Raw genomic sequence first — 25,775 nt, 5'->3', positions numbered from 1 at the left:
TTTTCTCTGATATACCTGAGTGTTCTTGTGGATAGGGGCTGGCAATCAACTCTATTTATATTCCCAAATTACAAAATCTAGAGAGTGTAGTGATTTGAACTCAAGCCTCCTAATGCACCAATATCTCAGTGCACTTCCAACCCACTATGCCACATTTGCTTTTGACAATAAAAGTGAAATAAAATGGATTTTATTAATCTTCATGTTTACATGCAATTTTATAAAGGACTTTTATGAAAGCACTTTTACATGATAGTACTTTTGTAAAATGACTTTTACAAAAACAATTTATGAAAGTATTTTTACGGAAATACTTCTATGAAAGCATAAAGCACTTTTATAAAAATACTTTTACATGAAAACACTTTTATTAAAGTACTTTTACGAAAACACCTTTATGAAAGCATAAAAGTACTTTTATGGAAGTACTTTTACACTAAAGCACTTTTATTAAAGTACTTTTAGGAAAGAATAAAAGCACTTTTATAGAAGTACTTTTACACTAAAGCATTTTTATTAAAGTACTTTTACAAAAACACTTTTATGAAAGCATAAAAGCACTTTATAAAAGTGCTTTTATGAAAGCACTTTTATAAAAGTAATTTTATGAAGTACTTTTATCAAAGCACTTTTATAGAAGTACTTTCATAAAAGTACTTTTGTGAAAGCACTTTTATAAAAGGTATGCATTTTTTTGTATTTTCTACAATTTTTCTTTTTTTTGCATTTTTTGTACTTTTTTGGTTTTTTGGTTTTTTGCAATTTTTTCTATATTTTCTAAATTTTTTTGGTATTTTTCTGCATTTCTACAAATTTTTGGTATTTTTTTGCATATTTTCTGATTTTTTTGCAAAAGTTCTAAATTTTCTAAAATTTTTAGTATTTTTTGTAATTTTTGGTATTTTTTATTTTCTACTATTTTTTTGTTTGTTTTTTTTTTTTTGCATTTTCTGCAATTTTTCTTCAATTTTCTACATTTATCTACAATTTTGCGTTTTCGGGTATACAGGTTATTTTGTGTATACGAGCCGTCCCGGCCCTTTTTGTATTTATAAGTGAGGGTAGGTGGGTTAGTATGGGTGAGGGTGGTTAAAGGTCAATATGAATGGGTTAAGTGGGTCAATATGGGTGGGTCAAGGTGGGTTATGACCCTTTAACTATGATTGGTTATGAGTCATGGTAGGTTGGTGGGTCAATATGAGTGAGTTGATATTCAACCCTTACCTAACCCAACCCAATCTACCCATTTGCCACCCCTACTTGTGGATCTACAAGAAAATTGATTGCAAAACATGAGAAAGATAAGGTTCTACAATTCTTTATGGGTCTAACAAATGCCTTCAATAATATTCGATCTAGCATTCTTGACACTGAACTAATTCTAAATGTGAACCATGCATATGTAATGGTTATACAAGAAGAGTGCCACCAAGCCATGATTTCTCATAAAGAACCACTGGTTGATACTACTGTTGTTTTCTCTATCGCAACAAATAAATTTGATACTCAGAATAGTGGTAACCAGATCAGACCTAAACCTAAATGTGAACACTGCAAGAAAACAAGACATATAAGAGAAAGATGCTTTGAACTCTTCGGTTATCTTGAAGATTGGGAGAATGGTCGATCAACCAAGAATTTCAAGAATGGGAAATCAGCTCATGCAACCTGTGTTAAGGGTGAATCATCTAGCTCTCAGAAAGTATCACCTGGATCCCTCACTATAGATCAATACAAGCAACTGCTGAGGCTGTTAAATGATGATAACCGAGATCCATTGGCCACTTCAACCATGACCGGTAAGGATCCTTCTACTCCCTTAATAGATTTGAACATTTGGATTTTAGAGAATGGGGCTTTAGACTACATGACCCCTGACAAAACTATGTTCACTCACTATGAAGCCTTAATAACTTCTTTCTCTATTAGATTACCCAATAATTGCCTTTTGCATGCCACTCATAAAGGAACAGTTGCATTGAGGTCTCATCTTGTAGTTTAGAATGTCCTATATGTGCCTAACTTCAAGTATAATCTCTTATCTATAAGAAGACTTACAGCATAATTTAACTATGTTGCTTTCTTTTTTTTTTTCCACAACATGTGTGTTATAGGACCAACACTTGAAGATGATTTGGCAAGGGACATATTCTTGATGAAGTTTATTGTCTAGAATTCGATACCTCAATAGCAGCTTCTACTACAATAGAAGTTGATAAAGATGAATATACTATGTGGAACAATAGGCTCGGCCATTTTCCTGCTCACCAGTTATCCTCACTCCTTAACAAGCATTTCACCAAAGACAACAATGGTGTTTGTGATGCTTGCAAACGAGCAAAGCATACCAAAGTTATGTTTCTAATAAGCTTGTCAAGAGTATATTCAACTTTTACCTTGACACATGTTGATATATGGGGTCCTTACCACATGGCCTCCCATCATGGCGCAAGATATTTTTTGACTATTATAAACGATTGCATCAAGTGCACTTGGTTGTACTTGATGAAATTTAAGTCAGATGCATTTTCTCCACTCGTCTCACTCTATAGCATGGTGCAAATTCAGTTCAAGTGTAATGTTCAACAAGTTAGATTTGATAATGGAAAAGAACCCATCTATGATCCTATCTGATGAGGGGTAATTTTGCCCGACCCGTTAGTACGTGGACACATGGAGCGACCTGATGATTAGATGAAAACTCAACATTTTCGAACACCTCAGCAGGCAGGGTTAGCTCAGGCACCTTGAACAGCTTAGATAAGACCGGGGTTCGAGTAGCTTGTGGTGTCCCAACCTGCTGAGGTGCCAGATAACCCTCTTCTAGAAGCTAGTCAGTTGTCTCTAATCTTTTCAATATCACACCACATGTCAGCGAGCTTTATCCTTATCCTGCCCGGATTGGACGGACTCGATAAGCCTTATCAGCTAACACGAAGTCCATCTTCGAGTGCGAAACAGACTCCTACTTATGCGGGTCAGGAATCTCAGATATGTTTTGTGAGGCCTACGACAATTCGCCTATGTAAGGGCATCACCTCCAACCTCATAAGGTACGCACGATTCAACTCTCATACTCTCATACTTACAAGCAAACCAGCTCACTACAACTCTTTGCTAACTTAAGCATCGGAGTGCCTACACCAGTTTAAGCATCTGGGACCTTTGATATTGTTCTTCTTGCAATTCGACCGGCCACGTGCTAGACCAACATCCAAGCTGCCTTCCAGCTAGGAGAGTACAGATCACGTGTCATCACTATCCAACTATTCTTTAGTAAAAAATGGAATTGTGCATCAAAGGTCATGTGTTGATTCTCCATAACAAAATGGGAGAGTTGAGAAAAAGCACAAGCACTTATTAGAGGTTGTTCGTGCCTTGTGATTTCAAGCCTCCTTGCCAGTTAGTTTTTGGGGTGAGTGTGCGCTCACATCACCATACATAATCAACTATTTGCCGGATGTTCCACTTCAAGGTAAGTCCCCCTTTGAGCTACTCTTTGGAAGGCATCCTACACTCAGTCATCTACGCACTTTTGGATGTCTATGTTATGCCCAGGAGCGACCATTGAACACAGACAAATTTGCACCTCGAACAACCTGATGTATATTCATTAGGTATCTACATGGGCGGAAGGGGTAGTAAATTTATAACTTCAAAACTCATTAAATATTCACCTCAATAGAAGTAACCTTTTATGAACACATTTTCCCATATGCTAATGCTTCTCTACACCATCCTCGCAACCCAAATATTGTGTTTCCACTCCCTCAAGCTTAGTAGTAGCAGACAAAATTCTTTAAGCTTAGTTTAGGAGGAGTACAAATGTGAATATGTAGAGTGCAAAACCTTATATTTTATATTATTTTGTATGTATTTATGCTGTACATATTTGCATTTCTCCTCTTTCCAATCTGAGCCTTATTCTTAATTCTTCTAATCACCCTATCAAACCTGGGACTTACAACCTATTCGGCCTTTGAGCCTATTGACCCACCTTGACCTCAACGTGTCAGAAGACCACACACCCACCTTAAAGATTTTGTTTGCAACTTGCCATGCTCCATATCTGCTTCAGTTTTAACCTCTTCTCAACCCTTGAGCCCATTTCTTATTCACAGGCAGCCCGTGATCCAAATCGGCAACTTGCCATGGCCGAAGAAGTACAAGCACTTGAGAGAAACAAAGCTTGGTCCATAGTAGACCTACCTCCAGGAAAGAAGCCCATTGGAGCAAAGTGGGTATACAGATTAAAATATAAATGCTATTTGTTTAGAAGTAAAATAGGAATTAAAATGATGTGATCCAGTTTTATATGACAGAATCTAGGTACGAGGAATGCAAGAATTTCATTCTGCTTTTACAGGAAAGCACAAAGTCAGCATAATGGATCCATCTACGGTTGTTCGTAAAACAGTGGAACGAGATGTCATATCCAGGTTTTCTTTAAAATGAATTCATTTGCGGTGTTTCTTTATCCATTCCAAATCAAAATTCAAAAACAATGGTTCTCAGGTCTCGTTTTACCGGGCTTTCCAGGCTGGGTTAACCAAAAGAAATTCCACCATCCAGGACTCGTTTTATTGGGCTTTCCTCGTTGCCATTTCCCAGTTCCCACCGCTCCTCACTTGTCTATTTTTATAGCTTGGTCGGTAATGAAGGATTGCCACGGTTTGTAATATGGGCCTTTGAACTGTGGGTTGGGCAATTGGGCTCGAACCCTGAGGATTAGTGTATGATCATTGGTTGTCAACATAGGGAAAGTTGAAATAGGACTGTACTGAAAGTCTTGAAGACTTAAGAGAGACGTGGTTGTAATATTTGGTGATGTGGAAGAGAACAGAGGAACAAAAATTTTAAAAAGAAAAGCTAAAAATCTTATATCTAATTTTGCATATAAATTGAATTGTCATTGAGATACGCCATCCTCTCCCTACTATGATATTTAGGATAGGATTGAATTACAGTGGGAAGTGGGAACCTTAAGAAACCAATCAAAAATCAATACATCACTTCATCACGTAAGCTGCATATTGACTGGGCTCAAATAATAAGTAATAAGGGAACTTTGTAACAGATTAGAAGTAAATGATTACATCTTAATTGGGCTGCGCTTATTATTGGGCCGAGGCAATAAAATAAAAAATAAAAAAAAAAAATCGCCCACCGTGGGGCTCGAACCCACGACCACAAGGTTAAGAGCCTTGCGCTCTACCGACTGAGCTAGACGGGCATTTGTTGGTTGGCGTTCCTTATCTTATATCTGACCGCACTCTCATTTACTAGCAAAAGATATAAAAAGTGTCCGCATAGTGTCATCTCATTTACCGGTCTGCCCTTGTTTGACGTTCCTTACTTTATATCGTAAGATTGGAACCTTTATACCTTATGTATAAAAGATAAGACTCTAAATCTACAGGTAGCTTGTCATTTCCGTTGATCTACAATTTTTTGCCTAGATATCAATCTCGAATTAAAAGATTCCAATCTAAAGGTCCTCAGTCATAGGAGGACTATCTGACTTCCAGATGACGCATTCCTAACAGCACCATCTTAACTAACGACTGCTCCGAGTTTGATAGATACATCATACATGTAATAAGATCTGGCGAACTGCAGCCGAAACAGTTTCATTGTCTCTCCACCATTTCCCTCCGTTTTCTTTCTAGTATAAGCGTGCTTGTGATCTGCAGAGCTCCATAAGCGACATCTGTTTTCAACTCGGTACAAGCTCTTGTTACCTCAGGTTTAGATTTTTGCGTGAGAATGTCAGATAATTTTTCACTTTATTTCGGAATCGGTACTGCACTATTCTGTCTATAGGCACCGTCTTTTCCTGATCGAATTCGTGTTTTATCAATGGCGTCGTGGCTGAAAGTTGCAGAAGGTATGGATCTTAGGTTCACTTGTCCATATTCTTTTTATTGTGGTAAGGTATAGGTCTGCAAGTATGAATTTGGATTTTTGATGTCTTCATATTTCTAATTTGAGGATTCTTCAAGCTAATTCTGGATCAATTTAATCGAGACTATGACGAATCTTCTTCTTATTTGTTTGAGATTTGAATTTTATAAGTACTAGATGTTTGGATGGAAGAATATGAATCAAAAGAATTTCTGTAGTCGTATTCGAGTCGTTGCAGGGAAATTTTGGGATCAGTTTCTAAGATTTCAGTTGTTATTAGTGGATTTAATGTTGCTTGGAGTTTAATTTACTATATTAATTTTGGGAAAACACAATACTCCTTTTCTCATGCATTGGATAATGCTTTTGCTATATCAATCTTCTTTTTCTATAAATACATAAAATAATGTTAACCATGATTTCGTGCAATGCATGGCTCTACAACGAGTTTATGTTATATCAGATTTTCTTTTCCTATCAAACACAAAATAATAACTATTATTTCGTGTCCTGAGTGGCTCTACAACGAGCTTACGCTCTTGCGCATCTCTCTGGCTTACATCAAGTAGTTCTCGTTAATCACCAATGGAGAAAAGTGATCTCTTATGGATGTAATCTTTTAAAAGTAAAAGGGATGGAAAATCAAAATATTAGACCTCGCTCTTACGATAGTAAGAGGCTCAGGGCATAAAATTTTTCTTTGTGTCTTTTGCATGGAAACAGAGACAACCTAGGGTAAATAATTTGGTATGATATCAGCGAATAACCTCTTAACATTTAAAATCTTTAAATTTCTCTATTCAAGAATTGGCAGAGCCATACCTGATACCTGTGACAATTCATATTTGTGGCTACAACGTTTGACAATATTTTTATTCCACTCCTGAAACTTTAAAATGGTTCATTGGGATTTCTCCATTGTCAAACATGTATGATTTTTTTGAGACCTAGTCATTGTATGCATGACATACATTTTGGTATTTGTAATTCCAAGGCATTCTTGTACACCTTGTGTAAATTTCTATTGGTTCTCGGATTCCTCCATTCATGGTTCATTTTGTGCTCACAGAGTTCTCATTCTGTTACGCTGTTTACTGCAACAACTAGACATCATGCACACCAATCTGGAAATTCTTAAATGGTTCTTAAGATTGACTTCAGTTGGTTACTGGAAACTGCAGTCAGTGACAGAAATGGGCAGAGAAGGCTGTGTCTGTCATCTGATTATCTCACTAGCCACCTCATAGGCGCACATCTACTTCTATGTTCTTTTTATAATTTTCTAAAAATAGAAATTTGCTCTTCTTAATAGCATCCATTTAGGTGGGGTTCCTTATAGATCTGCACCTTTCTTTGGTAAATCCATCAGAAAAGCTTTTGTTTTATTAATAAGTATATATATAGTTCCACAGTGTTTGGTCACTAAAACCAACTTCTTGGCCATTAATCTGAATTGCAACAGCAATATTTAAAGATATAATAATGGTGTGATAATCTCCTAACTACTAAGCACATTCTCATTGAATATTATCATTTACTGAATTGAAAACGGGTACTGTCATTATTTTTCACTGTCTGAGTTTTTAAAGAGAAAGAATGACAAACATGTTAGGGCATTCATGGTTTACTCCAGGAGAGTATGCTCATTGGATCACCACTCAAAATGACAGGACATTGTGAGTATAATATAATTTTATTTCCTTCTTCGAAAAAAAAATGGCAGGACATTTCACCAATCTTATCTTTGTTCATTAGTTTGCAACAAAGTTATGATTCTCTTCTTTATTAAGAGTATCTCTAAGGTGGGCAGGATGATTATGTTTAGGAATTTTACAATGCAAGAATATTAGATTTTTTTCCGAAGATAAATAAAAAAAGAAAAATTATTGAAAGAAGAAGAAAATTACAAGGAAGGTGACAAGAAATCACCCACACCCAAAGAAAAAAATACACAAAACAAGATCCAGCCAACCCTTCCGACATACTTTAAAATATAAAAACAAATAAAAAGAAACCAACCCTTTACCCAAAAATTTTAATGCAAGAATGTTAGATAATATGATTTTATCTGGTTATTATCATCTTACTATCATTAAGGTGAAAAGGAATTCATAGAATGTAAATATTTGCTTTCACAACTGAATGATCACAAGTTTTTTTTTTTTTTTTTGTGGTAGAATAATCACAAATTAATTGTTACATTTTGGTTGCTCTTGTAATTGCCACTAGTCTTTAAGATGAATTTTTTTAATTGCCTTTGAAATATGATATGTTGTATATCAATATATACATGTATCATACCTACACATAGATGCACTTAGATACATAACTTCTTCTTAGCTTCTGTTGGCTTGTGATTTGTTTGTTTTCTTCAGTAACAAAGTTCTATATAGGAAAGGATGAAATCCCAGAAAAGCCAAAAGCTATACAAAACACAAACTGCCACAGCAAACACTTGGGCCATAATGTGGACATTAGAATACAATGGTTGTTTTCTTGTCAGGTTTCTTAAGTTATAAATTCTAGATTTTCAAATTGAGATCCATCATTTCAAATCATCTACTAGTGACAAGACATTGAATGGGAGGTATCTCTTAAGTGAACCCTTGTCATATACTTCAGAGGCTATGGTACCCAGATACTTTGTACAAGTGTGTTGTAACATGTGGATACTTCAAGCTTTAGTTTGAATTGTGTCTGGCATCTTACCTATCAATGCTCTTGCGATAATTGGGTAACATAATTCAGAGGAGGAACTTCCCCTGGTGTTTTCTACCATGCAAGGAGGATGGTGAACCTGTTAGTCATCTGTCATCATCTGGTTGCATCCTAGATTTGGTAATGTTTTCTAGTTACCAATTCAACTTTTTTAGTCTTCCTGACAACCTAATTAAGGATTTGACTTTCTAATTGTTTAAGTTGCACCTAGATGAAAGGAGACCATGAACACTTTTATGGACCACCTGAAAGCAGCTAAAACTTTTATTTGTAATGAGGTAATATAAAACATATTATAAAATTATCCTTTCTCAGAAAAATATGATATATTGTATTTATTAGTGTAAAGGTAAAAGGTTTCATGAAAACGGCTAGTTGTGGAAGCTCTTTTGTCTGTATTGATGGACAAAAAACTAGTTTGACTGTCTACAATCAAATTTTATTTTCTTATTGTATCTTCTCATGGTTAAATGTCAAGACCAGGATTTGGATACCATTGTTAATCTAAGATAACTTTAACTTTTGTACCAGATTTGTTGGAAGTTGTAGATCGAAGAGCAAAGTTGGTTGTTGGTGAGTTGTCGGATGAGCAGTCTGACTTGCTGCCACCAGGTAGAGTTCTCAATAATCTCTTAGATATATTCACCCTGTCAAGAACAAATCCTTCTATTTGGTGAAGCTACCCTCCTTTTGTGTATCCATCCATTATTTTATTGACCTATCTCAATTCTTATTCAAGGGAATCTGATTTTTCTCATTTCCTTTTTCTGTTTTGGCAATTGATAAGTATCCAATGGACAAGAATCTCAACCCAGGAGGACCAAATCAAAGGAGAAGGTTTCTACTGAAGCATCTTTGACTTTTGAATTGCACTTAAATATGTTCATGCCATGAAACTAGGGCTGCTATCAAACCGAGCTCTTATCGAATTGTTCAGGCTTGATTCGAGTTTGATTCTAATCAAGTTCGAATCTTAAAGTAAGCTCAATTAGTTATTCAAACTCGAGCTCAACCAATAAAAGTTTGGCTTGAAAGCTCGTAAGTTTGGCTCGATTAACATATACATATATTATATAATATTAAAATATATTTTATAATATGTATTATGAAAAATTATTGATAAAAAATATGTATTATGAAAAATATATTTTATTGTTTTATATATAATGTAAGAATATACCATATATTATAAAAAATATCATATATATAATATAAAAATGTATTCATTTTTGAGCTTTCAATCTGAACTCGAGCTTATCGAATATTTAATCGAACCGAGCTCGGACCAAGAAATAGAGTTCGAATCGAATTTGAACTTGAGCTCGAGCCTAATAGTATTTTATCTAGACCAAGCCAAGACATGTAGAAGTTCAGCTTGGCTAAACTCAATTGCACCCCTACATGAAACAACTTGATTTGTGTTATTTCTCATTTTATCTCAATGGGTGTCAAACACATTAATTCTGCAGGCTCAGAAAAGACTCTCGACTAATGAACTTCCTAAAACAACTGATACTGGATGGTTCCAAACCAGCATGCATGAATCAGCAAATGATGTCATACCTAATAAAGATAAACTGGATCTGGCATCATGTAACATTGGTACCCTGTCCAGTGGCTCTACTGCTCAGACAAGCAAAGACCTGCAACTAGATATTAATAGAGATGCCCTTGTATCGGACATTTCTTTATCTGAAGTCCTTCCAAAAGATTTGAGCAAACATGAGGATGATCATATAAAAGAGGTTCCAGATACAGTTACTGATGGTGGAATTGTCACTTCATCCGTAAATGGTGATCTTGCTACTGTGGGAACTTCAGATGGGCATGAAAGCTCCTCTTCTGCACTGTTAACAGCCACAGAAGTTGAGGCTGTTCATTCAGATCATCCAGTGGATGCTGCCCAAAATGTTAAGTTGGCAGATGAGGATGTTTCTTTAAAGAATGACCAAGAGGAATCTGAGTCTGATGGTCTGGGAACACAAAATAACAGTGGTACACAAGTTAAAGACACAGATGTCAAGGAAGAACCTCTTTCTCATTCTAAAATGCAGCAGGAGAATAAAACTGATACTTCTCCAATGAGAGTCCAAGACCAACTTGATGAGGTAAAGTATGTATTTTGTGAAAAGCTTTGGATTATTTTATTGGTCATCACTTTGCATCCTTTTACATATTTTCTATTTAGTTTTAGCATTGAATGGTCCCTTTAGTTGATTTGCAGGCTCAAGGACTGCTTAAGAGTGCAATTCCTACTGGACAATCAAAAGAAGCCAGGTTAGCCAGGGTAAGATCCAGCGCTGTTATTATTTTTAACAAACTCATGCAATGTGTTAATTGAAAAAATGTGAGAAACCGCATCTTCTCGGTTAACTAAGAAACAAATCCTAATATAACCATGATCTAACTATGGATACATATTTATCAAAAAAAACTACAGATACATGTTTAACAATTATTTATCACTTTCCTTACAGAGAGTTTGAAAGTTCAGCATCAATTTGATGATTTTCTGTACTACTTGTAGAGATGTGGAGCAGTAGCTATTAATGTGGTTCACTTTATGTTATCCTTATGTATGTTATTGGTGGTAGTTATGTTAGTTATGACAACTCAGTTTTCTGTTTTTTCTTTTCTTATGTAGGTGGCAGAGGTAGTTATGGAACTGCACCTACTTTTAAGTTACAAACTTATAAATAGTTGACTGGGGTGGCAAGTCTAGCCAACCCAGCACTCTTTTCTGTTCTCTTACTTCTTCTTCTTCTTCTATTCTCTCTCTTCTCTTCTACTTTTTTCTTCTTTTTCTTAATGAATTCATATCAGAAGGTGGACTGTTCACAGTCCTTATCAGTCAACTTGGTATCAGAGCCAACCTGGGGTTGGTTAGGATTCTCATGTGTGTCTGGTCTAGCCAACTGCATGAGAACTTCCTAAGGCTAGAAGTTTAACGGGATCACCTGATTCTTGGAAGGTTATTGGAGAGTTTATTAAGTGCCCAAGGGTTTGTAGAGCCTTGGGAAGTGCCCGGTGATCAGGAAGAATCAGAGAAGGACAAAAAATTCAAGATTAGGGTTTAATCTAAGGACTGGAAGTGGCGATCAGAATTTTCTGGGTGAGTTTTTCTCTTCCTTTGAGATTGACACAGGTTAGAAACTGTTTGGACTTACCTGGAAGGAGCGGCTGATAATTTTCTGTTTTCTCAAAATTTCTTCTAGGGCTTTCCTAACCCTACGATCAGTTTTCTGATCTCAACCCTAGTATTCTGACTAATAGAGAGTTCAGAATTGACTGTTAATAATTTCTGGGTGGTTATTATATCTGTTTCAGCATAGAAAAGGGTTGTACTTGTGTTTTTCTTCTTGGAAATTGAGATTGTTTGGCAGCCTACTTAATGGAGATGACTGGAACTGAGTTAAAGACTTAAGGGGAAGGTGTTTTGGGGACTGGAAACATGACTGAAAAATACAGCTATGATGGCTATTGGGGGTAGAGGAAAATTAGGCTATGTGATGGGGGATATAAAGAGGCCAGCCAACGAAGACCCATCATATGCCAAATGGGTTTAGGAGAAACTATTTGGTTATGACTTAGTTGTGTAATTCTATGCAGCATTAGCTGAAATTATTTGTGGGCAAAAACAGCTAATGAAATTTAGGAAACCATGAAAGAAACTTACTCCCACCTTCTTAATATTGGTAGAGCCTATGAACTGAAGTGTGAAGTAAATAATATCAAGCAGGGAGAGAAACTAGTCTCGGTTTACTTCTCTAGAATCTTTACCTTGAAATCTCTGTAGCATGAAATTGATAACTTGTAGACAAATGAGTGGGAAAGTCAAAAAGATGCAACAACATATAAAAAACTTATTATAAACCTAATCTACATTAGAATTCTGTTAGAATTAAAGTTGAAGAGATACTAGAGAGAAGAGAAGAAGTAGAAGAGAGAAGATTAGAGATGAAGAAATTCTGGTTCGAACTGGAGAACTCAATTACTCTCTAGTCGGCCAGATTTAATTTATATGTTTCTACTCATAAGAGCAAAAGACACCTTTGCCCCTACTTAAGTATGGGACACACCAACTAACAGAACATTACACATCAGCTTTAAAACAAAACTATAAAGACTAAAATACCCCTACATAGTCGACACTAACACTCTCCCTCAAGCTGGTCAGTATATATCATATAGTCCCAGCTTGTTGCATATGTAGTCCACTCTCCCCCGACTCAACCCTTTGGTGAATAGATCTGCCCATTGATTTCCTGTGTTAACATATGCAGTCCACTCAGCACCTTCTCTCTCACAGTGATAGTCAACTTCTATGTGCTTTGTTCTCTCATAAAACACCGGATTAGAAGAGATGTGGGTTGTAGCTTGGTTGTCACAATAAAGCTTCATTGGAGTGTCAATCAAATATCCCATCTCCTGTAGAAGTTCTCAACCACACTAATTCACAAGTGGTATGTGCCATGGCTTTATATTCTTCTTCTACACTACTTGCCACAACTACCTGTTTCTTACTTTTCCATGTCACCAGATTACCCCCAAGGAAAGTGCAATAACCTGTAGTGGATCTTCTATCAGATATAGAGCCAATTCAATCAGCATCAGTATATCCCTCTATTTCAAGTTTTCCTCCACTCTTATATATCAAGCCATGACTAGGAGCTCTCTTCAAATACCTTACAATCCTTAGAACTACATCCCAATGTGGAACCCGAGGTTTCTGCATGAACTGAATCACCGCACTAACTGCAAATGAAATATCTGGCCGGGTAATGGTTAGGTAGTTTAGTTTACCCACCAACCGCTTGTACCTTCTAGGATCTTCAAACTCTTCATCCATATCACTGCTCAGCTTCGTATTTGATTCCATAGGTGTTTTAGCTGGTTTGGTACCTAATAATCCTGTTTCTTCCAACAAATTAAGAACATATTTCCTTTGGCACAAATTAATACCATCCTTAGGCCTTGCTACTTCTATCCCCAAGAAATATTTTAGTTTACCTAGATCCTTTGTTTGAAAGTGTTCCTGTAGAAAGATCTTCAACCTATCAGTTCCTAATCTATCGTTCCCGGTAATGACAATATCGTCTACATATACCACCAATAAGATCTTTCCAGCCTGCGAGTCATAATTGAAGACTGAGTGATCAACCTGACACTATTTCATACCAAACTTCTTTACCCCTTCACTGAACCTACCAAATCATGCACGAGGAGACTGTTTAAGTCCATAAATGGCCTTCTTTAGTTTGCACACCTTACCATCCTCCCCCTGAGCAACAAAACCCGATGGTTGCTCCATGTAGATTTCCTCAAGTAGATCACCATGTAAGAAAGCGTTCTTGATGTCAAGCTGAAAGAGAGGCCAATCATACATAGCAGCTAGAGATATCACAACACGAACTAAACCAATTTTAGCAACAGTAGAGAAGGTCTTCGTGTAATCAATACCATATGTTTGGGAATACCCTTTGGCAACCAATCTAGCTTTTAACCACTCTACACTACTATCAGGTAGATACTTAATAGTGTACACCCACTTACAACCGACAACCTGCTTACCAAGAGGAAGTGTGGTGAGATCCCACATATGATTATGAGTTAAGGCAAAGAGTTCTTCCATTGCATGGCGCCACCCTGGGGTTGAGTGACAGAAACATAATTAGAAATAGGATGAAGAGTGCAATTGTGTTTACCTTTCCGCAAGGCAATCAGAAAATCAAGATAAGAAATTGGGATTGGGGCTAGTGTGGGAACAACTGTCAGATCTGTCGGCGGTAATGGAGCTGGAGGAGGAGCCGATACATGTTGTCGATGTGTATACACTTGACGAATAGGTGGTCATTCAACAGGAAGTTGCACCGGAGGCAAAGACTTGGTCATAGCCAGAATAAGTGGAATGGGGTCCTCAACTGGAACTGGAAGAGGAGGTGGTGAGGACGAAGAAACATCACCTGACCCCGAGAAAAATGGAGTGGACTCAAAGAAAGTAACATCAACACACACAAAGGAACATTGGGAACTAGGGTTATAACACTTACACCCTTTTGGGGTCTAGGAATAGCTGAGGAACATACACTTAATGAATCGTGCATCTAACGTGTCCCTTCCCGGTCCTAGATTATGAACAAAATAGACACACCAAAAAACCCGAGGAGCAAGGGGAAATGGAGACAAGATAGGAAACAAAGTGGTGAAGGGAGAATGACCTTCAAGGATGGACGTGAGCATCCAGTTAATCAGAAAGCAAGATGTAAGCACAACATCACTCCAAAAAGGTTTGGGTACATTCATATGGTGCATAAGGGATCGAGCAATTTCCAAAAGGTGAAGATTCTTTCTCTCAACTACCCCATTTTGTTGTGGGGTGTAGGTACACGAAGTCTGATGGATAATGCCATGTTGTTCCAAATATTCCTGAAATGGTGTATAAAAGTTTTCACGGCCATTATCGGAATAGAGAATCTTAATGTGGACACCAAATTGGCTGCGAATTTCAGCATAACATTTTTGAAAAATGAAAAACAATTCACTAATTTCTTTCATTAGGTAAAGCCACATCATCATTGAATAATCATCAACAAAAATAACAAAGTATTTATAACCATTGTATGACATTATTTTATTTGGACCCCAAACATCTAAATGAACTAAATAAAAAAGGACTCGACTTACGATTATCAACCCTAGGACTAAAGGGAGCACAATGATGTTTCCCCAACTGACATGACTCACAATCCAAAACAGAAAGATGACTCAACGACGAAACAAGAGACTGCAAAACTTTAAATGATGGATGACCAAATCGACAGTGCCATTGAAGAGGAGAAAGAGATGTCTAAAGAGTTATTGACGCACTGCCACCACCATCAAGATAATACAGTCCACCAGCTTCATGCCCTCCACCAATCTTCGTCCCCTTCTTGAGATCCTAAAAAACACAAGAAGAATGGTAAAAAGTGATAGAGCAATTAAGGGATTTGGTCAACTTACTAACAAACATAAGGTTAAAAGGAAACTTGGGAACATACAAAACTGAGGATAAAGATAAATGGTCTATGTTAACATTACCAACACCACAAATGGAAGATGTGAAACCATTAGCAAGGGTAACAGAGTGTGATGTTGGGCACTGAGAGAGTATACATAGTTCCACCACCACCACTACGACCATGCAGTGGTTCACTGCCACCACTACGGCCAGATTGAGCTCCCCGAGCTCCACCTCTAACACCACGGCCTCCTCTTCTTGACACTGCAAAGGCCGACCTGTCAGATATACTAGAATTCTCTGTAGGTCTAATAGAGATCCTCCGAAGACGAGCAAACACCTCGTCTAAAAATGGAAGAGCCGACCCTCCTAGCATTTGTGCCCTCACTGATTCATATTCAGGTTTTAATCCTACCAAAAATCTGGTCACATTTAGTTGTTCTCTCCGTTGTTGCTGAATTTTAACATCAGGAGTGAGGGGATAGTACACATTCAGCTCATTGTGAAGGTTTCTCATGCTAGCATAGTACTCCTCAAAACTCTGATCACCCTGTTGCAGATTAAAGTATTCTTGATAAAGCTGATACACTCTAGTTGTGTTGTTTTATCCCGAATACAGCTTCTTAGCATGGTCCCAAATTTCCTTAGTTGTATCAAGAAGCATGAAATTCAGACTGATCTTGGGTTCCATACTATTCCATAACCAAGTTATAATCTGTGCATCCTCTTGTTCCCAATCACCATACTCATGAGACTCAGTAGAGGTTTTTTCTTCCCTTATATGCTTCACTTTCTTCTTAGCTTTAAGAAAGACTTCTGCAGATTTCGCCCAAGGCACATAGTTCTCCCCATCCAACTTGATAGAAGTCATCTGAACATTCAGGTAGCCGGTGGGAACCATCACACTAGTTTTGTTTTCACTGTTATCTCCCATATCTAATTTTTTTCTTTCTAAATCACCTCTCACCACACTGCACTCAGCACCACTTATCGCTGAATTCTTCACTCTCCACACCACAACCCTACTTACATGACTACCTGAATTCTCACCACACTACTTGGAACTCACTAACCATTCGATCTACACTGAAATCTGCATAAAACCCTACTACACGACAACCTGAATTCTCACCACACAACCATTCAATCTACTTGGAACTTACTAACCCTTTGATCCACACTGAAATCTGCACAAAACCCACTTACTAATCACCAAACAATCAATCTGCACTCAACACTTCACTGCATCACTCAAACCAGCCCTCTTCTCACCATTGATTAAAGGGGGCTTCCTACAAATCACTGCAAACACCCACAAACTTGCTGACCAGAGGCATAGAAACTTCCAAGAGAAGAGGGCGACCACTCCTTTTCAGCCCTTTTCCCTATCTCCAATCGATGATGAAGAAAAAAGTAAAAAACCCTAGGCTGAACGCGAGAAAACCAGAATTCCGGGCAGATTCAATTTTGTCAACCTTGCTCTAATACCATATTATAAACCTAAACTGCACTAGAATTCTGTTAGGATTAAAGTTGAAGAGATACTAGAGAGAAGAGAAGAAGTAGAAGAATAGAGATGAAGAAATTTTGGTTCGAACTGGAGAACTCAATTACTCTCTAGTCGGCCAAATTTAATTTATATGTTTCTACTTATAAGAGCAAAAGACACCTTTGCCCCTACTTAAGTATGGGACACACCAACTAACAGAACATTACACATCAGCTTTAAAACAAAACTATAAAGACTAAAATACCCCTACACAGTCGACACTAACAAAACTTATTGAAACCAACAGGGTTTTTGAATTCCTAGCTGGTCTGGATTCAGAATATGATATTGTGAGGCAACAACTTCTCACCAGAGAGAATGTTACCTTGTCTCAAATTTTAATACCATTGGGTCTTAACACCTTTACCTTCTTCATCTTATTCAGTGCTTCTTTCACTTTACAAAGGTACACATTATTTTTAACACTATTAGTATTACTATTTTTTTTGAAAGGTAAAGTAAGATTTTATTGACAAACACAAATAATACATCTGCTCCCAAGCCACACTATGATTGGCCAGGATTGCTGAGCTCAATTCAGATTATAGATTCCAAATAGAATGAGTTTTCAACAACTCAGATACATTCATATTCTTGAACTCAGCATTCACAGAAACCCATGAGATCAGCTTACACATAACAAGATGAATCAGGTCCTCTGAGTTCTTCACTTTGTTATTGAAAATCCTATTGTTTCTTTCAGCCCAGATGGACCAAATGACTGCGGCAGGAACAGATTTCCAGACAACCTTTCCTTTTCCACACAACTATTTGTATTACTATCTATCTTCCATTAGTGTCCTCTACACATTATTCATTTAATAATTTACATTCCTTGATTTCAATATCTTTTACCAAGGCTCTTTGATCTTCTTCTTTTAATGCACCTGGCATGGTTTAAATCTGTCTTTCCTTTCTCTCATCAATTTTTTTTGGTTGAGAAATGACACATTCATGGCAAGCTTCCTTTCTCTTATCTTTGCTAGTTTATAAATTCTGTTTGCTCCGTTTTTATTGCTTAACTTATGATGGAGCTCAATAAGAACGATGATTCGTAAAATAATAACCATCTACTATTATTGATAAAATAATAGTAACATTGATGCTAGTGATGTATAATTGAAATTACTAAGTGCCTGAAACTGTAAAATGCAAGTACAATAATTTGCAAACTTTTGAGTGGAATTACTTTCAAATTTTGTTGCTGAATATTTTAATTCTTGATCATTTTGTGCAACCCAAATTAGCAAAAGTTGCAATTAGATATTGGATTAAGAAGAGACAATATGCAATATGTTTATGCATGTCTTCATGCCTCTTCTTGTTTCAGAATAATGTGTAAGACTATTTTCTCCTCATTCTTGTTATTGTCAGACTTGTTTCATGGATAGGCATATAAAGTATATGTATAGCCATGACTTTCTTTGTTGGTTCATCTTTATGTCTGTCATCAATTTCTGTGCCACCAATGTTCAGGTTGTTGCTGGACTTTCATCCCGTCTTAAAGAATTCAAATCCGAAAATGCACAGCTGGAGGAACTTCTTGTTGCTGAGGTGAAAAACTAACTTTTTTCTACTTTATTTATTTATTTTTTTTTTGGGGGGGGGGGGGGGATTAAGTGAAGCATCATTTAACTCATATATTGAATAAAGCTCTTGAGAGAGTACTTTATTGTACACCTGCTACCTCAACAGAGAGAACGAAGTAACTCATATGAGGCTCAAATGAGGCAGCTACAGCAAGAATTATCTGTATCCAAAATTGAAGTGACAAGGGTTGAATCAAATATCGCTGAAGCTTTGGCTGCAAAGAACTCAGAAATTGAAGCCCTTATGGGTTCATTGGATGTATTGAAGAAGCAGGCTGCTGTTTCTGAAGGAAATCTGGCTTCTCTGCAGGTATATTTCTGATATTGTTAATTCTATTCCCCGATTCAGTTATTATCAAGTGAGGCTTCTTATGCAAGGTTACTATTATTTTACATAAACCAGGTAGCTTTTCCCTGCCAAACCTTTAGCACTATATGGGGTGTTGGGAGGGGTGGACTGGATACAGACCTAATCTTTGTTTCTTTTTTCTTTCTTTTTTTTTTGTTTTTGATCAGAGTAGTTTGCTCTCAGATTTGAACTTGCATTAGCAATGGCCCTCTCTTTAGCACTATTTGTCAAGGTTTTAAATTTTTGTTTCATTGTAAACTTTGGAGCCTGGGTTTATTTGTGGGAAATATTTCATTTACATCTCGTTCTTGATTGGATCATGGTCTTCAAGGGATTTGAAAATTTTAGTTTCCTTAAGGAGTGATTTCTCTTTATCTTGTGGCTACTGTATAGGGATTCTTTTCCAGTGATTTGTTTTCTTTTTAAGGTGAATCCCCGCTTTTACAATGTATATTTTTTTCTTTTCAATAAACTTTTATCCCATTAGCAAAAAGAGAGTTTCCCTTTGTTATTATTATTTTTATTATTTGATGCATATTTTATCATATCATACCCATGATGAAGAGTCGAATCACAACCTTTGGGAATTGGTAGCCCTAAACCATGTCTATGATCTTCCTACAAATATTGCTAAGCTTTGTTATTTCGTCTGTCTATATGGATTCTCTTAATTGGAATTCGGAATTCAACCTTTCTATGACTTTAATAACAGTACTTCTATATTTTTTTACTAGGTAAACATGGAGTCCATCATGAGAAACCGGGAACTAACCGAGACACGGATGATGCAAGTGAGATGATCATTTCTTTGCACACCTAAGATGTTCTATTTGGAGCCTTGGCAGCTTTTTGTTCTGTTAATCAATCTAGAACCTCTAAAAATTCATAAGAATGTTCCCATTTACTAGGCTTTGCGAGAAGAGCTGGCTTCCACTGAACGGAGGGCAGAAGAAGAACGTGCAGCACATAATGCCACCAAAATGGTCAATCTCTCAAAGCTATCCAGATGAGTGCTTTTTGGTTTATGTTTTCTTTTACTTCCTCTTATATCGGCTTGAAGTTTTGAATAACAGGCTGCTATGGAAAGGGAAGTAGAATTAGAACATAGAGCTGTTGAGGCATCCACGGCCCTTGCTAGGATCCAGGTATAAAGATGTTTATCATTATCGACATAATTATTTTGGTAATTTTATCGACATAATTTTTTTTGTAATTTATTGACATAATTTTGGTTCTTCTATTTGATCATATAAAGTTTTTTTCTTGGATGAGCAATATGAAGCAATTTTATTAATGAAATATGAAAAAGTACAAAAGACAGGGATCCCAGAGGTTGACATATAGAAAGATACATTGCCTTAGAGTGGAGAACAGGATTTATTTTGATCACCCATTTGCATTGGACAAGGCGGATGACAACTTTTTTAGTTGTTCTTGTCATGTAAATGAGCAAGGCTGCGAGAGCACATGTTAAGCATCAATTAATGCTCTTTGTTCTTGTCATGTTAATTAGCCTTTTCATTCAGTTTTGTAGCAAAGAAATCCCTCTCTTTTGTAGGAAAAGAGATCCAGATTAACTGGAATATTTCATGTGGCAGCTTCTATTGCCAGCCTAAAGGAGCCTATATGGTACCTCATGTCACCGCTTGACAGGGGCTTTATTTGATAGAGAACGATGTGGTGGGCTCTTTTGGATGCCAAACAAGGTGCCATTGGAGAGGTCTTGCTCATCTAGATCTCTTTAGTAAAGGATTTGTCTAGCATGAAAGGCCTAAATATTCTCAAAATGGTGTCGAGGAAAGGTAGAAAAAATCTTCAAATGACAGAACATTTTAGGAATTTCAAAACAACTATTTCTGTATCATCAACAATAACATATTAGGATCATTATTTTTGGGCATACCTCATTATTCTCAACTGTCCTATATGTGGAGGTTTACTATACTTTTCAAAGTGAAAATTTTCAAATTGAGAAAATAGAGTAACACTAACATAAGATTGTCATTGTCATTGTCATTATAGAGTTCCTTTATAAATCCAAAAAATAGCTTCATAGATTTCTAATATCTTTTACCTCCACATTCTCCTAATTGGCATGAAATTGAACCGGCTGCATGGTTGCACACTTTATGAGTTCATTTTTGTTGTCGTGCTATAAGCTTCTGACACAATTTAAAATCCCACATAGCCTGGGTCCTGATATCCAACATGAGAGTGCTACTTGCCCATTTTTTAGTAGGGTCCATGGTCTCTTCCTTTTCAGTATACAAAAAGCATGTCCATGTTGTTTAGAAATTACCCTTGTCATCATAGCAATAACTGTGCTTCCCCACCCCCACCCACCCCTACCTTTTTCAAGTTGCATTTTTATCAATAACATTGAACATTTTATTAACTGTTCATAAAGGAATGACACGTACAGCAGGTTGTGCCAGGCACTGCAATACAAGACTTGGTAGCCTTCCCCATAAAAAATAAAGCAAAGCCCCTTTTAATACTTATTACAAGTCCCCATCTTTAGGGAACCTTCCCCCCCTCCCCACAATATGGTTGAGTTCTGTTCTTTTCCAGTTGCATTAAGAAGCTTACAACGGTTAATTGGAAATTGCACCAATCATGTCATTCTGTTGCAAGTTTTGACAGTAATATGATTTTTCAGAGAACGGTGGATGAGAGGACCTCAAGGGCAGCAGAGTTAGAACAGAAGGTGGCATTGCTTGAGGTAAAATAGAAATCCTGTTCTTTGTTCATGAGTGCCTGAGAGGAAGACTTTTTCCTGTTCTCTATTTGAAGATAATCTCAATCTCTTCAATGTAATTATAACTACTTGTCAGGTCGAGTGTGCATCTTTAAACCAAGAACTACAAGACATGGAAGTGCGTGCTCGTCGTGGCCAAAAGAAATCTCCAGATGAAGCAAATCAAGCACTTCAGGTAGGAAGTAGGTTAGGAGTAGTTTGAACTTTGATATGGTTATAACTTAAATATAGGCGGTCAAACATTTCAAAACACAAAAAGATGGTGCCTCCATCTGTCTGTCTCTGAATCAAGGCACTATGCAGGATTTATCTCCACCTACCTAAACTTGTTTCTTCTGGACTGGTTTATGCGATGCATATTAGTAATTGACAGATGCAGGGCTTTTGGAGGAATACAGAGGTGCTGCTATTGTCCTTTTTTGTAGGATAATTTGGTTTGGTGCTTCTGGGCATGGTTGGAGGTGTGTTTTGGTTGGTTTGCTGGTCTTGGGAATGGGCACCTACATTGTCTATAAGCAACTTTGACTATGTTTATAGTGTTTCTGTTTTGGGTTGGGAATTTGGGTATGGTTTTTTTCTTGCATTTTTCAGCCCGTTTCTGTTGATCATCTTTTTTTTTGTTTGGCTTCTTTATACTTCTTTTTTGTTGAAGATTAATTTAGTTTTATGATGTTTTTCTGAGTAGATGGTTTATGTTAGTTGTTAGATGGGAGGTGGCAACCACAGTAGTTATGTGAGTCCAAATTTTATTATGTTTATGAGTGTTATATATGTTGTTTTATGTTTTGCCGCCCTATAAGGGCATAGTTGTCTTTGTACTGTTCTATTATTTTAGTATAAATAATAAGTGAAGGGGGCGACTAGATTATTGCTCTCTTTTCTTTTCAACTTTTCTTCTTCTCTTCTTCTCCTTCTCTCTTCCTTCTCTCTTCAAGAAACTACTTTTCTTTTATATTCTTTAATTCAGCAGATTTTTACTTGGTATCAGAGCATCGACTAGGGTTTCTTGAAGCATTCTCATGCAGCCCTAGATCAGCCGACTACATTAAGTAGTAAAAGGCTGATCGATCTGATATAGATTGCCCGGTTCTTGGAGTTTTTGGTGGGATCTAGACATCAGGAAGGTGATCTACTGTTCGACATCAAAATCAGGAAGAACTGGAGTACGAGGAAGAGTCCCAGAAAAGTTGAACTCTTTGTTTTTTATCTAATCTTGGGCATCCAGGCATTGTTAGTTTTCTTTTGATTTTCTAAAGAGGGCGGTTTGGTTTCTGGAAATTTCTGGGACTCCCGGAGTGATCGGTTAACTTTTCTCTCTGTTGGGAGGCGTGGGGAGGAGAGAGATTTCCCTCCAACTAGGGTTTTCTTCTTCTGGAAGGGTTGGTTTCTGTGTGTGTGATATTAAATTTTTTTTGAAGGTCTCCAATCTATTTTTTTCTTACTGTTGAACTGTTTAAAATAAGATGGGGAGTTGGAATACCGAGATGAAACCTACTGGTACTGTGGGACTGGGTGTTGGAGGTAGTAGTGATATTTTTGGGTTTGGGATCATTACTACAGTAAAACTTGATGGTACATATTATTTGGAGTGGGCACAATCAGCTAAGATGGCTATTGGTGCCTATGGAAAATTAGGGCATCTCATTGGGGAGTAGAAGAAACCTGATACAGACTCTTCCCAATGGGTGCAGGAGAATTACATGGTAAAGTCCTGGCTATGTAATTCTATGTTACCTCATATTGCAAAAAATTTCCTATGGGCTAATACTGCTAAGTAGATTTGGGATGGAGTGATTGAAACCTACTCTCAAAAGCAAATTGAAGTCAAAGCTTATCAGTTAAGAAATCAGGTGACAAGTATGAAACATGGAGAAAAACCTCTTGCAGTGTATTTCTCCATGCTGAAAATCCTATGGCAGGAAATGGATCACTTAAAAAATGTGGTATGGGAAAGTGTAAATGATGTAGCAACTTATCACAGATTAGTAGAGAGGAATATGGTTTTTGAGTTCTTGGCAGGGTTGAACCCTGAATTTGACATTGCTAGGTAACATATTCTTTATAGGGAGGGTGTGGCACTCTCTCAGGCCTATGCTTTTGTCTTTGGAGAGGAGAGTAGGATGAATGTAATGCTAAGATAGCTTGGGATTGACTAGTCGGCTATGGTTGGTACAACAAAACCTAAGTCGAATGGAGACAGGGGGAGTAGTGAGACTAGAAGGGAAGATAAGAAGGACTTGGTGTGTGATCATTGCAAGAAGCCTAAGCATACTAGGGACACTTGTTGGAAGCTTCATCCAAATCTTATGCCTGCTCGGATAAGAAACAAGAAGGGAAATGCAAATGTAACCATTATAGGAGACTCTTCAGCCCCTCTCTCCCAAGCTGATTGGGAATCCATTGCAGTAGTAGCAGTAGAATAGAATTAGAGAGGTCTGGACAACTTATGACTAAGAATGATTCACCTAGCTCTAGCCTTCCAGATGGACAATAGAATGCAAAAGCCAACTACACCACTTCCTTTGCACATACAGGTAGTTCGTATGCAACTGCAAATCTTGCATCCCCTTCTAGTAAGGAGGGACCTCACTGGATTATAGACCCAGGAGCATCTGAGCATTTGACTAATGCCCCTACCATTTTCAGTTCCTATTAGTTGTGCTCTAATAGAGACAGAGTCCCTACAACAGATGGTTCACATATGCCCATTGCTGGGAAGGGGACAATTAAAGTGACCAATGATATAACTCTGTCTTTTGCTTTACATGTCCCTAGATTTCATACCAACCTACTGTCTGTTAGTTGTTTGACAAAAAATTTGAATTGTTCCGTGACCTTTCTTCCTTGTAATTGTGTTTTGCAGGATCTGAAGTCAAAAAAGATGATTGGGAGTGGTCGTGAGGTGAATGGAGTCTACCTTCTAGATGAAATTCTGAGACGTCAGGGCCATCATGTTAGCAGCAGCAGTAGTAGTGGGTCAGAGTCGGTGAACTAAATTATGCTTTGGCACAACCGCTTGGGACATCCTTCTTTTAGTTCTTTGAAATGCCTTTTCCCAAAATTGTTTGAGTCTGTTCAGTTATCTACTTTGGAGTGTTAGAGTTGTCAATTAGGAAAGCATTGTAGACAGTCTTTTAAACTAAGTAATAAAAGAAGTACTTCGGCTTTTAATATTGTTCACACCGATGTATAGGGGCCATATCAAATCCCTTCCATGGGAGGATTCTGTTACTTTCTCTTATTTGTGGATGATTATACACGATATTCTTGGATATATTTGATGAGATCACGTGATGAGGTTCGTAACTTAGTACGACAGTTCCACCAGATGGTTTTCACACAATTTGGAGTGAGAACTAAGGCTTTTAGATCAGATAATGCCAGAGAGTACTTTGAGAAGGACCTTACCATGTATCTCTTAGAACATGGTGTAGTTAATCAGAGCAGTTGTGCGTATACACCGCAATAGAATGGAGTTGCTGAGAGGAAAAACAGACACATTGTGGAGGTGACAAGGAGTCTTATGATGTGTGCTTCAGTTCTTGTGTAGTTCTGGGGAGATGCAGTTCTTACAGCCGTGCATTTGATTAACCGTGTTCTTTCACGGACTTTGGGGTTTAAGGTGCCATTTAGCCTTCTTTTTCCAGATGGAGAGATATTTCATATACCTCTAAGGGTTTTTTGTTATGTTTCTTTTGTTCACATTCTTATCCCTCATCACAAGAAATTAGATCCTAAGGCCAAGAAATGTGTTTTTCTTGGGTATGCTTAGAACCAAAAGGGGTATTGCTGTTATGACCTAGTGTCGATGAGCAAATTTGTCACTATGGATGTTACATTTTTTGAATCCACATTCTTCTTCTCGAGTGGTTCTCCTCAGGGGGAGAGTTTTGGGGAGGAGAACTCAC

At 37.3% G+C, this 25,775-nt stretch overlaps 1 protein-coding gene and 1 non-coding gene across 10 annotated transcripts in view; one reads left to right on the top strand and one right to left on the bottom strand.

The window, feature by feature from the left end:
• Positions 1 to 5,160: 5,160 nt before the first annotated feature.
• On the bottom strand, positions 5,161 to 5,233 carry TRNAK-CUU (transfer RNA lysine (anticodon CUU)). The gene has a single exon. It is a non-coding gene; the product is annotated as a tRNA-Lys (tRNA).
• Positions 5,234 to 5,571: 338 nt separating this feature from the next.
• Positions 5,572 to 25,775, top strand: part of LOC148842536 (golgin Putative 1) — a 35,732-nt gene continuing 15,528 nt past the window's right edge. For 3 of the 9 annotated variants that reach the window (XR_016103017.1, XR_016103016.1, XM_088956945.1), the window contains exons 1-12: positions 5,572 to 5,887; positions 9,154 to 9,234; positions 9,410 to 9,459; positions 10,092 to 10,730; positions 10,847 to 10,909; positions 18,648 to 18,725; positions 18,867 to 19,070; positions 19,844 to 19,900; positions 20,018 to 20,092; positions 20,183 to 20,254; positions 21,769 to 21,831; positions 21,944 to 22,042. Coding sequence is in view for 7 of the 9 variants with exons in the window: in XM_088956945.1 (XP_088813071.1) it covers positions 5,860 to 5,887; positions 9,154 to 9,234; positions 9,410 to 9,459; positions 10,092 to 10,730; positions 10,847 to 10,909; positions 18,648 to 18,725; positions 18,867 to 19,070; positions 19,844 to 19,900; positions 20,018 to 20,092; positions 20,183 to 20,254; positions 21,769 to 21,831; positions 21,944 to 22,042 (1,509 nt within the window). In the remaining 2 variants the exon portion in view is untranslated. Of the gene's footprint in view, positions 5,888 to 8,526; positions 8,901 to 9,153; positions 9,235 to 9,409; positions 9,460 to 10,091; positions 10,731 to 10,846; positions 10,910 to 18,647; positions 18,726 to 18,866; positions 19,071 to 19,843; positions 19,901 to 20,017; positions 20,093 to 20,182; positions 20,255 to 21,768; positions 21,832 to 21,943; positions 22,043 to 25,775 lie in introns of all 9 variants that reach the window. The other 6 variants (XM_088956951.1, XM_088956952.1, XM_088956947.1 and 3 more) reach the window with 6 other exon arrangements.

The sequence above is a fragment of the Nelumbo lutea genome, chromosome 8, assembly GCF_056320005.1.
Source record: "Nelumbo lutea isolate HS-2025 chromosome 8, American lotus-T2T, whole genome shotgun sequence".
NCBI lineage: Eukaryota > Viridiplantae > Streptophyta > Magnoliopsida > Proteales > Nelumbonaceae > Nelumbo > Nelumbo lutea.
Note: the sequence above shows the minus strand (reverse complement) of the source record. Positions and strands in the feature narration are given on the sequence as shown.